The 16093-nt window shown below is 49.5% G+C and overlaps 1 protein-coding gene across 1 annotated transcript in view; it reads left to right on the forward strand.

Annotated features, from left to right (window-relative positions):
- The window catches only part of LOC132469768 (insulin receptor-like), a 55709-nt gene that overhangs the window by 20078 nt on the left and 19538 nt on the right, over window positions 1–16093 (forward strand). The window contains exon 2 of the mRNA XM_060067842.1: window positions 1090–1638. Coding sequence (XP_059923825.1) covers window positions 1090–1638 — 549 coding nt within the window. The remainder of the gene's footprint in view (window positions 1–1089; window positions 1639–16093) is intronic.

Here is a 16093-nt window from a genome sequence, read left to right on the forward strand (position 1 = left end):
CCACAGGTTGACGAGGGTCACTAACAGCTCCAAGGCGGCACGGAAAACACGGTAATAAAGTGTGTGGCTAATAGGACTGACAGCCTTTTTGTTGTTGTTTTCTTGATCTTTTACACTCTACACGTTAAAGATTGAAGGTGTATAGATAAAGGGGAAAATTAGCCCCCACCAATTCCTTCAAGGCCACGTTTTGGTTTGATTAGTTATGGCGGTCTTAGATTAAATCTGTAACTATAAACCATGCGTATGTTGTACGTTGTACATCTCTCGCGGGGGCTCGTTTATTTTTATTGGGAGTAACGCGATCACATGCTATGGACGGACCTGTGAGATGACCAAATATCATCGCCCAGCCACCTTCGGTCAGCTGGTGTGTCAACACGTTGACCTTTCCTCACCACGGTGACAAAACCCTATTTCAGTCCTTCGTAAGATCACGTGTGTCCTTCTATGTCTTGGCGCCCCCCAGCCCCCTCGCCCTGGTCTGTATTAAAACAGCAATAACGGACGATCAAAGGAGAGGGAGAAAGAAGGAGATGGCGGTAGATGACGCTGCTCTTGTGATCAACTTGATGTTCATGTGTTGATGCCAATGAGTATTTCCTTGTTGCTATGTGTAGCAATAGCAACCGCGGCAAAACTCTTGTCGTTTTTCTCCCTCACATCTCTGTGGTGTCCCCTCATGAATTTTCATGTGATCTCTGTGTATGTGTTTGTGTGTGTGTGCGTGCACGTGCACCCATCAGCTGTGCGTGTGCAGGCGCTAGATTATGAATGAAAGCAGAGAAGCCTTTTAGGTCTGGGTAACCCTTTCCGCGCTGCCTCATTCAGATAAGATGGCACTGAGCAATAATGTCCTCTCTGGGGAGATGCTGCTGGGAGGAAATAACATGGAGTTAAGTGAGGAAGAGTGGGAGTGCTTGCAGGCAGTCAGTTAATTCTTTTTTTTTTTCAAGGGTCTTGAGAGAGGCAGCGTTTGTGAATTGCTCTTCTCTGCTTTAATGCAAAACACTTGGGGCTTAGACACGGAGGACATGCCGCAGCTACTAATGTCCCCTCTGTTATCTCCTCCCTTCTGCTCCCCTCCAGTCTGCCCCAGCAAGGACATCCGCAACAACGTGACGGACCTCATGTCGCTGGAGAACTGCACGATCATCGAGGGCCACCTGAAGATCCTGCTCATGTTCAAGACCAAGCAGGAGGACTTCCGCGGCATCAGCTTCCCCCGGCTGCGCGTGGTGACAGACTACCTGCTGCTCTTCCGCGTCTACGGCCTGGAGAGCCTCGCCGACCTCTTCCCCAACCTGACGGTGATCCGCGGCAACAACCTGTTCTTCAACTACGCCCTGGTGCTGTTCGAGATGCTGCAGCTGAAGGAGATCGGCCTGCACAGCCTCATGAACATCACGCGGGGCGCGGTGCGCATCGAGAAGAACCCCGACCTCTGTTACCTGGCGACGCTGGACTGGTCGAAGGTGCTGGACACGGTGGAGGACAACTACATCGTGGAGAACAAGAACGACCGGGAGTGCGGCGACGTGTGTCCCGGGACGGCCCAGGGGCAGACGGTCTGCCTGCAGAACACCATCAACGGGCACTTCCGGGGCCGCTGCTGGACGCAGAACCACTGCCAGAGAAGTAAGTGTCACCGCGGCAGCGCGGGGAGGGGGGGGAAACATGCAAACATGGACCTTTTTGTGCGAAATCAAAAGACTCAAGACACTTGATCAGAGTTCCTCGAGATTTTGCGTAGCAGATTTTTAGGATCGGTTCGATGAACATCCTCACTGTACCGACAGAAGTATTTAGCCTCTCCTTCTTCTGTCAAATGTACTTATTGTACATCTGTAGATACGTTACCGCCACCGGTATGTGGTCGATATGGGCGCTCAGGCTTTGAATGTTGTCCCCCAGCGCTCTCTGTGTGTGTGTGTGTGTGTGGGGGCAGAAGGCGTTGAAGAATGAGTCTAGAAGAAGGTAATGGTGGTGGAAAACATGTCCGTATTGACCGGCCGGAGGTGATGGTACAGCACTCTGGTATCCATCCCCCTGCCTGTTGTAAAGCGGCACGTAGAGGCGCAGAATGAGACTATGCACGGGAGGATTTCCTTCGTAGAAATCAATCTGGGGCGGGTGTTGTTTTTTTTGTGGGGGGGGGGGGGGGGGGGGGTGGTCTTGATATTAGCACATGGGGGAGGGGGTCACGGACATGACCCGCCCCCTGATTAGTATTCATTGACTGGGGCATTGTGGGTAAGTGTCCTGTAATTACAGGCTAGTGATCGGCTTGATGGGAGAAAGGGCTCCACTGCATTGTGAAACAGCCAACCGCACACTGACAGGCAGGCATTATGGGTAAAAAAGAAAAATAAGAAAGGACGGCGAGAACGCTCAAGGAGCGAAAGACAGTAAGGGAAGCGGTGAGAGAGTGCGAGTCAAGACAAACACGAGGGACACATCGACATGCAGGAGTCGAATTTATAACTATATACTTGTTTGGTATAAATTACACAGCTTTTATGTCCCCGGGTCAAAGTGAGCCGTGGGTCAGTGTTGAGCCGTCGCCAGCGTGCTACTCGGTCGCTCGGTCACACTTTCCTTTTCATGTCCCGAGGACCGAGACAGGCGTCCATTGTGACAGAGTCCGCTTATTATTGTTGTGAAGGCGATTACAGCTTGTGTTGTTATTTTACCGGTTGTTTTGTTCCCGCTCCCGCCCGGCCCCGTGTCTGACTGGTTTGGGAGCATTTACAGCTCTTCCCTCTCTCTCTACCTCTCTGGCTCTCTAGCTCTCTACCTCTCTCACGCTCTCACTTCTCTCTTTCTCTCTCTATGCCTCTATCTCTCTCACTCTCTCTCTCTATCTCTACTACTCTTTCTCTGTCTCTACCTCTCTCCAACTCTCTCTCCAACGTCTCTCTTGCTCACTCTGCCTCGTTCTCCGGCTTTTTCTCTTACTTGCATCACTCACTCTCTATCCTTATTCCTAGGATTATCTTTTGTCACTATTCACAATTTTTTGTGATTATGCTCAGTTGAGTGTTTTGGTCACTAAATGTTAAGAGCTATGTTCTTCTACTTTCAGAACTTTCTATGAGGGTTGTTATGTGTCTGTGAAACATAAAGTCCATAGGTCCATAGTAAATATTATGGTATATAATAGGGTACATTGGAGAGTTACAATTTTTGATATAATTAGAATATTGAAAATAAATAGTTGACAGCTCTAGTGTGTGTGTGTTTGTGTGTGTGTGTGTGTGTGTGTGTGTGTGTGTGTGTGTGTGTGTGTGTGTGTGTGTGTGTGTGTGTGTGTGTGTGTGTGTGTGTGTGTGTGTGTGTGTGTGTGTGTGTGTGTGTGTTTGTGTACGCGTGCATGTGTCCTCTGGTTTGGAAAGGCCAGGGAGGTGCTATGACGAGCTGCTGCTGCATGTCATGTGACAGGCGTCAGTTCAGTCAAGTGTTGTGTGTCAAAGCACCAGTCATTTCTAGATAATGAGCAATGCCTCTCTCCCTGCGTGCATGCGTGTGCGCGCATGTGTGTGTATTTGTGTGTATGTGTGTGTTGGGGGGGGGTGGTTTGTGAGAGTGTGCGTGCACTGTAAATATCTATTTACATAGTCCTCAGAAGAGATGCCAACAGTCTCCCCTTTACTTTTTTCCCTTTCCTTTGTTTCTCTCCCCCCTCTTTACAAACAGCTTGACTCACTATAGTTGTTTGTATAGAATCATCAGAATACAACTCCGTGCAGCTCTGAGTTTAAATGAAATGTAGCTGGTGAGATCAACGGTGAGTTATTCGTCTGAACCAACGTTTCTGAAAATAATAAAGAAAATCGGGTTTATATCAGAGGCAATGAAAATGAAATTATTGTCCCTTTTGGAAAACATTCACCTGCAAAACAAAAACAACATGGGGTAAGACGGGAAATATTGTGAGTTTTAAAAGAGGCCACACATGGCCACACACGCAGCAAGAGGAGGACATCAGATGGTTAGTTTGAGTTTATGTGTGAGTGGAAACTCGGCTTGGTTTTGACTGGCTTTTACAGGGGTCTCTTTGCCCGAGGTAAGAGCCAAGATTGCGCACGCAAATAAAACGGAAGATCGCAGAATCCTCATTGGTAGTGAAAGACCCCAGAGAGGTTTGTGTGTGTGTGTGTGTGTGTGTGTGTTTTTGTGAGCGTGCGTGCGCGCGTCACCCCATGCATGGTAATGAGTGTCTGTACATGAATGTGTGTCCGTGTACATTTCTGTTTGAGTGCGTCTATCACAGGAGGGTTGCGCCGGCCAAACTGTGCGTTGGTAGCACGAAGGCTAAAGTTTCTCTCTTGGCTTTGACAAGCTGTCACCGACTGTGCCTCCTGATTGAGTATTAGGCTGGCTTGCTGGCTCTGCCATGAGGATGGCTGGGGAGCAAAGTACAGTGAGTCCTGCCTGAGTCTGACTGCATCTGGGTATCACAAAATCAAACACGCAACGACTCAAACATGGAGGCACAGCTCCACGTGCCGGCAGGGGGGCGGCGTTGATTCAGACCATCGGAAAGACGGACGACAATGAGGATTTGGAATCACTCCTGGTCAATGACAATTTTAAGTCGTCCCTATGTCTTAAAATAATGAAGAAATGTAAATAGACTGCATTTGTATAGCGCTTTTCTAACCAGTGGCCACTCAAAGAGCTTTACAGCATTGCCGAACCATTCACCCATTCATGCAAACGTTCGCACACCCACAGCGGTGGCAGCCACGCAAGGCGACAGCCACGCAAGGCGACAGCCACGCAAGGCGACAGCCACGCAAGGCGACAGCCAGCCCGTCGGGAGCAGTTAGGGCATGGTGTCTCGCTCAGGGACACCTCAACTCTAGAACTAGCCACCTTCCGGTTACAAGCCAACCCGCTCTACCTCCAGGGCCGCATGCCGCCCAGATGTGAGCAGGGTCACTTTAGGGACAGCTATTCATTGGAGAGGCCTTCACGGCCTCAACGGTCACTTCAAATGCATGCCGCTTCGCTCGTGTTCGCGTTGTTTCAACACTGACCCGATCTGCAGCGGAGCAGCCTCTGACAACACAAGCCTCCGCGCTCGTATGAAAGGGCGTAATGAGACTCTTTCTGCAGGACAGAACAGAAACACCACTTATAACACTAATCACTTTAAACACCGCTGTGAGTCCTCTGCCTTGAATAACTGGAGCGTTTCCCAAGGCCTTCTGTGAGTAAGTGCTGCGATAGAGCGTAGTAAAACAAGTCACTGTTCATGGCTTTTAGCAGAGACACCATGTGGTGTGTGCATGTGTGTGTCTCTCTCTCTCTTTCTGTGTGTGTGTGTGTGTGTGTCTGTGTGTGTGTGTGTGTGTAGGTGTAGGTGTGTGTGTTTGGGTGGGTGCAATACTACAACTTTTTCTATGAACACTGGGAAGTGCCTTGGCATCAACTTATTATTTGTGTGGGTGATTGTGTGTGTGTGTGTGTGTGTGTGTGCGTGCGTACAGCATGAAACTGACTCCAAAGGACTTCCAGTTTATTAACTAAAACTCCCAAAGTAAAGTGTAAGACGGACGGATGGATGACAGGGTGGTGGTCTCGGGGGAGGGAGGGGGGCCGAGGTGGGGGTCCGGCTTCCGAGAAAGGGGAAGGGAAAAGAAGACAGCAGAGGAGAACGCAGTCATACTCCTCCTGGTCAGATCAGCCTCACTATCTGCCGCTGAAGCATGATAGCACACTCTGTTCTCAGCAGCTCCACCAGCCAGTATCACGCTTACACAATACTATACACACACAGGCACACGCACACACACACACACACACACACACGCACACGCACACGCACACACGCACACGCACTCACCCACCTACTCACGCACACAAACACACATGCTCGAACATGCACACAGCCATGAGCACGCACAGTCGCACACACACACACACACACACGCACACACACACCGGCGCACACACTTGCACACAAACGCGTATGCACACGCACGCACACGCAAACGCGCTCATACACACATTCCAGCTAAAGAGGTAAGTAGTCAGAGAGAGAGGGGGGGGGGGGGGTGAGAGGGAGAGGGAGAGACAGAGAGAGTTTTTAGAGGTTGAAGGAAGTCAATTGAGCATGTGATTGACCTGAACACGCAACCAAACAAAAACAAGCGGTGCCCAGCCCTCCCGTCGCGTGTAAAACTGTTCGCTAGTCCTCCTTATTTCCCCACTGACTCCGCTCTTCCAGCCAGTCTCCGGTCCTCTACGCGAGAAAGGAACCTACTGAGTTTTCCTGAGGCGGTGACTAATTAGCAATTCGCTGCTAAATGATTTCTTCATGTGCCAAGATCACACACACACACACACACACACACACACACACGCGCACGCACACGCACATGCAGGCCAACACACTTTTCGTCTAGTTTTTTCTTCTAAAGGGAGATCCCATGAGAACAGAAAGCAGGTGACCTTTAATTTAGAAAGACACTGTGGGTAGCATTGCTGTGGCGGCTGGGATATATCAGCCCAATTAACGGAATATCTCAGTGGAGATAAGGATCATTAAAACGCTATTACCATTACTAATGGTACCTTTACTGTCAAGGCAGCTGTGCCATCGCGTCTTCTGCCGTGTACTCATCGTAATCATAAATCTCCACCTCAGGTATTGCTTGAAGAGAAGAGATGTTCTTTCCAGAGTAGTGTGTGTGTGTGTGTGTGTGTGTGTGTACGTGTGAGAGGTATGTTTATGTGAGCCTTGGTCTTCTAATATTTTTCCTGAATCTCTCACCTTGTGTTGATTTATAGCTTTCTGGTTAATTTGAACTTGGTCAAATTAACCAGCCTATCTTAGCTCGCTGTCAGAGCGGTTTGCGCTAACCGAGCGTGTTCCCCTGGTCAATCTATTCCTTACAGCGGCCCATTGGCCCTGGGGTCTTGCGTTGGCTGCATCGCCCAGATGCTGTAATACACTAAAGCGCTATGCAGCATTTATGTAGCCACACTGTGGTAAACATGCACTGTTTACCATCGCGTGTGTGTGCCTGCATGCGCGTGTGCGTGTGTGTGTTTGTGTGCGTGCGTGTGTGCGTTGGTTTGCAATCGTGCGTTGATTGGCATCCGCAAAAGCATTTGATGAAGGGTCAAGCTAGGGATATGAGGACCTGGGAGGGGCCCTGGTGCGATTACTCTACGGCGTTGTCGCGGTGATCACGCGACAGAACACACCCCCCCGTTGCTTATGGAGAGGATCTTTAGAGTTTCTATCTGATCAGGAAGAATTGGAATAATTTGTATATTTTCATACAGTGGGCTTACACTGGTTAAGGGATGGGCCCGCTGAACTGGCCTCCAAGATCAAGGCGCTGGGACCCGTTCTCGACCCGTCTCCCTTTGATCGCCGTGGAAACGTGCTCCTCCTTTGATGCTGTCCATTTGTGATGGCTAAGGCATTCCCCCTGGTGGCTCGACTCGCTCACTCGCTTCCCCCCCCTGTCTCGCTCGCCCACTCACCTACTCACTTCACACACACACACACACACACACACACACACACACACACACACACACACACACACACACACACACACACACACACACACACACACACACACACACACACACACACACACACACACACACACGCGCGCGCATGCACGCACACGCACGCACAAATGCACACACACACACACACACATACAGCACACACACCCGTGGCTGTGTTTGAATTACCATGAATATCTTATGAGATTTGGTGGGGGGAGTGCATGGGTAATGGAGAGAGAGAAAAGGAGTGAGGCAATCAGAGAGGAGGAGGAGGGATGTACTTGTAAAGGAACGAGGAGGTAGACTAAGAAAGGGAGAGTTGAGGGATGCACGCGGTGCCGTAGTAATTACTCTGGTGTCTCTCTCCCTGCCAGGCTGCATCCTCGTCGGAAAATTCAAATTAACTTTGATAACCTGGCATCATTTCTGGCTGTGTGTGTGTGTGTGGGTGAGTGCGTGTGGGCCTACATGTGAGTGCGTGTGAATGCGTGTGTGTGTGTGTGTGTGCAGTGTGTGTGTGTGCAGTGTGTGCGTGTGTGCGTGCGCACATGTGCGTGCGTGTGTGCGTGCACACATCTGCTTTTGTGTGTGTGTGTGTGTGTGCGCGTGTGTTAATTTGTGTCTGGTCGTACGCTGCTGGTGGTGGGTGAGTTGTGGATGAGCACTGGGTGCGCGTGTGTCCGTGTGCCAGTGGACGCTGGGTGACTCTGTGCACGTGCACTCCTCCCATTCATCCAGTGAGTGCTGCGTTAGCCACGGTGCGAGCAGAGCGCCCCGGGGGTCCGGTCTCAGCCTCAGCTCATCAATGGACCGGTGCTCCCATTCTTCTCTGCAGTGCACACACACATGCATATCAACGCTTGTGGCGGAGGCACGCACACACACAAGGGATCATAATCACACAACACACACACACACACACACACACACACACACACACACACACACACACACACACACACACACACACACACACACACACACAAGCAGCATATATGGACACACGCAATAAGGACAAGCTCAAGTTAAGGACCGTGTATGGTATAAAAATAGCCTACCAATTATACATGTATTGAAATGAGACACAGGAATTGGAACACGCACACACACACACACACACACACACGCGCGCGCGCGCACACACACACACACACACACACACACACACACACACACACACACACACACACACACACACACACACACACACACACACAGCGGTAGCTGGTTGCACAGACTGGAGTAGCCTTTAGGCAGCAGAGGATGAGGGCTATCAAGGAAAGTGGTGCAGAGCCGGACCACTTCATCTGCTGCTCTCAGTGTGCGTGTGTGTGGGTGTGGTTACGGTAGTAGTAGTAGTAGTAGTAGTAGTAGGCTGTGTTTTTTATTCTGTTTGCTAGTGAGCAGGAGGGGGTTGCAGGCTGGAGCCGATGGTTCTCGTGTTTTTTTGCGGTGTTTTTACTGCGAATAGATCAGATAAACAACCCTTTGCAAATATGAAGGGGAAGCCGATGTGTTGCATCAGTTAGACCCCCCCTGGTTGTAGAGTCTCAGTTGTCTGTGTGTGTGTGTGTGCACATGCCTGTGTGTGTGTGTGTGTGTGTGTGTGCGCGTGTGCGTGTGTGTGCGTATGTGTCCGTGCGTAGCGGTAATGTGAAATTCACAGGAAGGGATGTTGGCGGGCGAGCTGTTGTTGCAGGCCAAACGGTCAGCCGGACGACTTCCTCATTACTTCCTGCTGTTGTATGAAGCACTTCCTGACGCAGGGCTTAGTGACCGAGGGAGCGGCAGGATCTGTGAGGCTGGATCGGGCGCCGCCCGGTGTAGCCTGTTTGGCTCGAGGCTCTTTGAAACGGAGATGCCGCAATTATCCCTCAAACCCATAGACGCCTGAGCGCAATTTAGTATTTCGACACCCCACCGAGGATTTTAAATCCATCGCTTAGAGGCGATTTTCTTTTTCACTAAATGCTTAGAGGAAGTGAGTGTCTGAAAATAGCCCACACGGTTTGACAAACCGATTCATAATGCATCCGGGTCAGTGTGCCCTGGGATAGCTTACAATGACAAGACGGTTGGTTCACTTTGGAGACAATGGGGAAGACTGAAGCAGTGAGGGCAGTGTGTGTGTGTGTGTGTGTAGGTGTGTGTAGGTGTGCACATGCGTGTGTGCGCGCACATGGGTGTGTGTGTATAGGTGTGTGCAACTGCGTGTGTGCAGATGATGCCTCTGTGTGTTTCGGTGTTTTGTGTGTCTCACTCCATCCCCGGGGAGAGGGGATTGTTTTCGGTTGTTCAGATGACCGCAGACCGGCCCCGGCCCGCGTCATCCTGCACACGCGCCGGCCAGTATTGATGGGTAAGCACAGTGGAGGCACGCGCTCCACTGTTTTGCCATCATGACACACCAGTCACGATGTAGTAAGCGTTATGTGTACCCACGCAAACGTCCCATATACCGCCAATAGGCACACGCCTGCATGTTCAAACTCAGTCATACGTTTTTTTAAGCCCGATTCTGTTGTTTGCTCTCGCCATAGCTATCCGTTGTGTCAATTCTGTGGACTGGGGAAAAAATAGGGGTGGATGCCCGGAAAGCTGTGCTTTACTGGGACGAGTGTCGAGTTTGATAATGCTCCAGTTCAAACAGTGGTTTGAAATCGAGTGACTGAAAGTGTATGAAAGGGTCACGTGACACCACGTGACATGCCGTGTCGTGATTGTACTTTGACATTGATCCATCCTCCAGTGTTTATCGTCAGGTTACACTTTTAATATCAGGGCACATGCTAGGTCATGATGGAGCGTAACCATAGCGTTGTAGACACCAGCAATAACAACTCTGTCGTCACGCATCATCTATTCCAGCAATCTTGTTTACCTCAGGTTCAGGAATGTCAAGCAGAATGCTGCCAAAATACAGGGAAAGAAGAAATGACAGAAATCCCCATACCACTGGCCTTTACAATCACATTTGTTCGATAATAGACAACAGTTATAGTCGTCTTTTGAAATGTTTCATCGCCCCCCCCCCCCCCCCCCGAGTGTACCCCACCTCCTAACGCAGACACACGGGGGGGGGGGGGGGGGGATGTGGATGGGTACGAGGGGAAGTCTGTGCACTGTGCATGCCTGTGTCTATATGCACATGCATGCACAGCACACATGTGCAAGCCGTGACCTCCTCCTCCGCACATTGTCCGAGTGGAAGGGCGGGGTCGCCCCCTCCCCCCTCCCCTCCCCTCCCCTACCCTCCCCCCCCACACCAACACCACGGTGGGGCTGCCCGCCCCACGCCTCCAGCAGGGATGTTTGGATGTTCTGCGTTTTCTGTGTTCGGTGTCGCTCAGCTGTCACCTCTTTGCGGCAAACTGCATATTTCCTGTGATAATATTCAGCAGTGCAAACGGTGGCTTTTCACTGTCATTCATTTAAGTTGATGTGTGCTACCGGAATTGTGTATTTTTCATAATTAATGATGCGGCGATTAATTCAGACGAATTCAATTATCATTTCATTAATTGTTCATTTTCACATATGCACGCGGAATGCATCCGTTTGTATGTAATGAAACGGACCTGCATAGAAATAGAAATCCACCTCCTCTGAAATCCACATCAGAAAAGTGGCTTTACTACCGGAAATACTCAGCTTGGTGTCAAATTTCAGTAACCGAATCCACCACACATCTCTTAAACCACCGTCCCCCCCCACCCCCCACCTTCAACCTAGCCTTGTCTCCCCTACTGAGAATTCATTTTCTTCCCTCTTGCTTTTCTATAACCTTCCTTCATTTCCTGCCATTCTAAAAAAATCATTCCACCCAGAATCTCTCTTTCTCCGTCTCTGTCTCCTCTCTCCCCCTCTCTCCCTCTCTCCTCTCTCCCCTCTCCTCTCTCCTCTCTCCTCTCCACTGAACACACATATGCTCGGTTCTCCCCACCTCTTTCTCTTCTCCGAAACCTTTCCCCATTCTTTCCCCCCCGGGGCTGGGGCGGGCGGCTACCGTGTCGTTCCTGGGAGCTGGTCGGACGTGTTGGGTATCTGGGAAGGAACATAAGAACTTAGTTCTCAGTAGCAGGGCTTCAATGCCCCCCCCCCCCCCCCCCCGTACACACACACACCTCCCGCACTGGCGGTTGTACGTGGTGATGTCAGCGGCACCGTGCTGCCTGATTTGGGGGGGAGGAGGGGGAGATATTGGGAGAATGTGACCCCTGGTTTCACCGGCTGAGGTCAAAGGTCGGGACGTGTCCTTTTTGGGGTGCCGTGTTTAGTGGAACAATATCTCTGGGAACGGGGAACTGAGGAAGGGCGGACGGGGAACTTCTGTGGTTTGACGGCTGTCGTCTAGCGTTTATCTATCTCTTCTGGCGGCTGTATCTCTACTTCGAGCTTCTGTGAAATGTCACTTTTAAACTGTAGCCAACACATTTGTTCCAACTTCTTTGTCTCTTCCCTGTAGCATTTTCTTCTGAATTTTCTACGGCATTTCTTCGGTTTAATTCATCGAAAGTGTCTAAACATAAACCAAATCCATGATAAAAATCCAAAGTTGCAGTGCATTGTGTTGTTTTTAAATCCTACACCAAAAGCAAAAAACACTTTTGTTTAAGCGCACACACCCAACCCACTAACAATGCAGTGTCAACATTTTATGTTGTAAATAATAAATGGGCTTATAATTCCTACTAGTATTCTTACACACCTATATACACACAATGATTAATACTTGTGTAGCTACATGAGCCACACCCAGTGTGGTTTGATTCGTGGCAACCCTAAAATCAATAACGGTCTCATTGACTCATGCCGATGCAGTATGCAAATGCACTTCCTTTTTTGTGTTGTCTTTCTTTTTTATTCATTCATTGATCACATTTTATTAAATCAAGGACGGGAGAATATTGGTTTCATGGTTATTTATATTCTCATTTCCTCCGCATTCATTCCTACTTAACGTTTCTTTTCAAATAAAGCATTAATGCACCGCCTGCATTCAGACGTTCACAACCATATCTTTGGTCTTTCAAGTGCATCTTTCATTCAACACGTTTATTTTTAGTGTCGTTCTCCAAAAAGTGGAAAACACACATTTCAAGACTTGTTGTCCGTGTTTGGAAAGCGGCCATTATCTCCTCCACCATCTCCTGGCAACAGGGCAGCGCTCACTGTTTGCTGTGGAGCTTGTTGAGGGGTTATCATTCCTGCTAACGCTGCTTCTGGGAAGCTTATCTGGCCGGCCGTACACGTTTCACTAGAAGTCCCCCAGAAACTGCCCAAATGAACGACCCCCAAAGAAGACTGCTCTCTCTCCCTTTCTCGCTTTGTCTCTCCCTCTCTCTCTCCTTTCAATTCTCTCCTGCTCTCGCCCTTTTTCTCCTTCCCTTCTCTATCTCTTGTGTCGTTCTCTCGCTCTCTCTCTCTCTCTCTCTCTCTCTCTCTCCGTCGTGCTCACTTATCTTATTGTTCTTCATGGTAACATTCTTCCCTTCTTCTTTTATTGGTCTGCTTGGTCTGTTGCTGCACCACCTCCTCCTCCTCCTCCTCCTCCTCCTCCTCCTCCTCCTCCTCCTCCTCCTCCTCCTCCACTCTTTCCTTTCCCCCTGTATGCTGTGGTATGCAGACATGCAGGAATTTCTGGGCCTCAAAATGATAGACCAAACTTGTCAGCCCTGGCTCCCGCTACTAAAGATGGCTGCCATCACAGGCACACACTGTATGCGTGCCTTTGATTGGTGCACACCACAGTTCCCCTCCGTGTGATTGGGTAAGGTCTTTGGATTTCATTTTTTTTTGTCGATGGTCTGTGTGCATGTGGTATGAGCAAAAGCTCAGGTTTCAACTGTTGTGTATATATGAGGGGCAGGCTTTTCTGACTGTTTATCCTCCAGATTTTCTTGACTATTAGACGGTTGTATTGTGTGTGTGTGTGTGTGTGTGTGTGTGTGTGTACAGTAGGCATGTGTCTAAATATGGGCCGTGTCAATAAGAGTCCAACTTCGCCCCGTTGAGGTGTAGCTCCTCCAGCCGTTTGAACAGAGCGAGTGAAGCCCAGGGAAACAGTGCTTTATATTCCTTTGTGAGTAATAATGCAAACAGAAAGCTTATGTTTGCATTTTGTGAGTCACTTCATGTAAATAAAAGAACACACACTTTTAATTTCGGTCCTTTTGTTACACATCGGGGGCGGTGAAAGTCAAAACCAGCTTTGCATTTTCTAACTTGATCTCACTCCTCACATTTTCATAATTGTCCCCCTCCCGCTGATCAAATTGAAAACAGTCAAATTCTGTAGCTATGCGCCGTCTAATCTGCCTGTTCGACAGACCCGACGCCTCCGTGACAGACTGCAAGTGTCCTGTCGTGCCAAACTGCTCCCCTGCCCAAATCCTGTTCCCCTGAACCGCCACATGCCATTCAGTTACATCACAGGATAACTTTAAGGGCCTCATGGACCCAGGCGGGAGGCAGTGAGACCTTTCCATAGAGAGCCACCTGTCTCTCACTGGGACCCTTTGGCAGCCTGTATCGTAAGCGATATGAATACCGCCTCCAGGCCTGTTCCTAAAATAGCCGATGAGATAGCCACGCGGGGCATGTGCACGTGTGAGTGTGTGACCGTTTGTGCATGTCCCACCAGGCTCAGTGACATCCGTCCCTGCTAATAGTTAGCGTGCCGCGGCAGCAACGTTGCTGCGTTAGTAGCCCCGGCCCCCGGTGACTACACTGGGGCCACAGCTAAATAGAGGCCCTGGTCTCTATTCGGCCTGTCGGAATGACAGCATGATCCGTCATATGCTACACTCAGATCCGTGTCTCTGTGTACATAATACACACACACACACATGAACAAACCGGTATAAACGTGCACGGGGTGTTGATCATGTGGGAAACCATGGTACATTGACCATCGGGCTAATGACTAATGGCGACGGCATTGGTATGTATAGAAACATGCTACGTGTGTGTGTCTGACTGTGCTTGTCTGTTGTGTATGTGTTTATACATACACAAATGGAGTCAGAGTCATATCTGATGGCGTACGTATCAATGACAAAAATGAAAACACTGCAGGAATGCATGTAAGGCGTCGGGGTCGATCAGCGGATCCGTCTGGATTACAGATGGAACGGCTTCCCCCTGTCCCCGTGGCCAGCGGTGACGAACTGGCAGGGGGTTATTTATAACGAGCGGCCCGGCATCTTCATTGACACTGAATGTCATGTCCCTCAGACACTTCCTTATATAGGCCCCCACTGCATGACGAATGTGAAGGCGCTGAAATCTAGATCGGCCGAACGGGCCTATGAATGAATGAATGAATGAATGAATGTTTTATCAAATCGGTGCGCATGCCCGGCCATTTATACTAGGGCCCGACCGATATTGATTTTTGAGTGCCGATGCCGATGCCGATTATTTTCAGAGAAAAATTACGATTTAATCTGCCGATTAAAAAAAACAAAAAAAAAACAAACAAACATAAAACGTAGTTTTTGATACCTTAAATATACTTTAAACACTTTTGACGAATATGTGAATTGAATGCAGAACCTTTGAGTGTTTTAGAATACATTTACAGTCAAAAATGAGTGTAATGTAAAATGTAAAATAAATAACTAACTCCCAATGTGCTGCGCTCGTGAGCAGTGACTAACACGTGCGTGCTGAGCAGTATGGTCTCACCGTTAGAGTCTACAGTATAACAAATTAACATGGCCTGGGACCTAAAGAAAAACAGGCACAACATGCTCAAACAACGCGTCTTGTGTACATTGGTGAGGTGAGCGCGCAGCTGCCTGAGCGAGCGTGCTTTCATGTTGTACGGTAAAATTCAATCTCCTCTTTTTTACTCCAGCTAAAGTTGTTAGTTAGCAAGGCGAGTAGGAGCGCAATCTGCAGGATACTAATCGCAATAACATTTATAAAAAAAAAAAAATCGGCGGTTGTAATCTGCGTCTTTTTGGCCGATGCCGATTATTTTCAAAAAGGCTATAATCGGCCGATTAAATCGGCAGGCCGATAAATCGGTCGGGCCCTAATTTATACCATCGTCCCCTCTGCGTGTGCGTGTGCGTGTGTGTGTGTGTGTGTGTGTGTGTCCTAGCGTCTGACACCTCTACAACGTGCCGCTGAGCTGTGAGCAGGGCTACGTGTGTGGGAGGGGGAACAGCTTGGACGCTGCACTCACTTCCCAGTTTGCGCTATAGTAGCAGACTAGCGCGCCACGCCGCCATACTGCAGGCAATGCGGGTAAGCGGAGACAGATGCTCCGGTGGCTCCCGCTCATCAGTACCAGAGTCACTGATAAACAGGCAGGCTAGCACTCCTGCGGACCAAGGAAAGAGATGCACAGAGTCCACTAGAGTTGTAAAGATACCGATGCCGGCGTCGACGCCAGCACGATACTGCCTCAAATGCGGCATCGGCGAGTACCATCACTTGACTGGCTAATTGACTACATAGGCGTAGAACACTTCCAACACCTGCGGTGCTATTCTCAATCGTTGATGGTCGGAGGTGGACAGTCGGAAGGGGAAACGCGTCATCGGTG

This window comes from Gadus macrocephalus, chromosome 12 (assembly GCF_031168955.1).
Source record: "Gadus macrocephalus chromosome 12, ASM3116895v1".
Taxonomy (NCBI): Eukaryota; Metazoa; Chordata; class Actinopteri; order Gadiformes; family Gadidae; genus Gadus; species Gadus macrocephalus.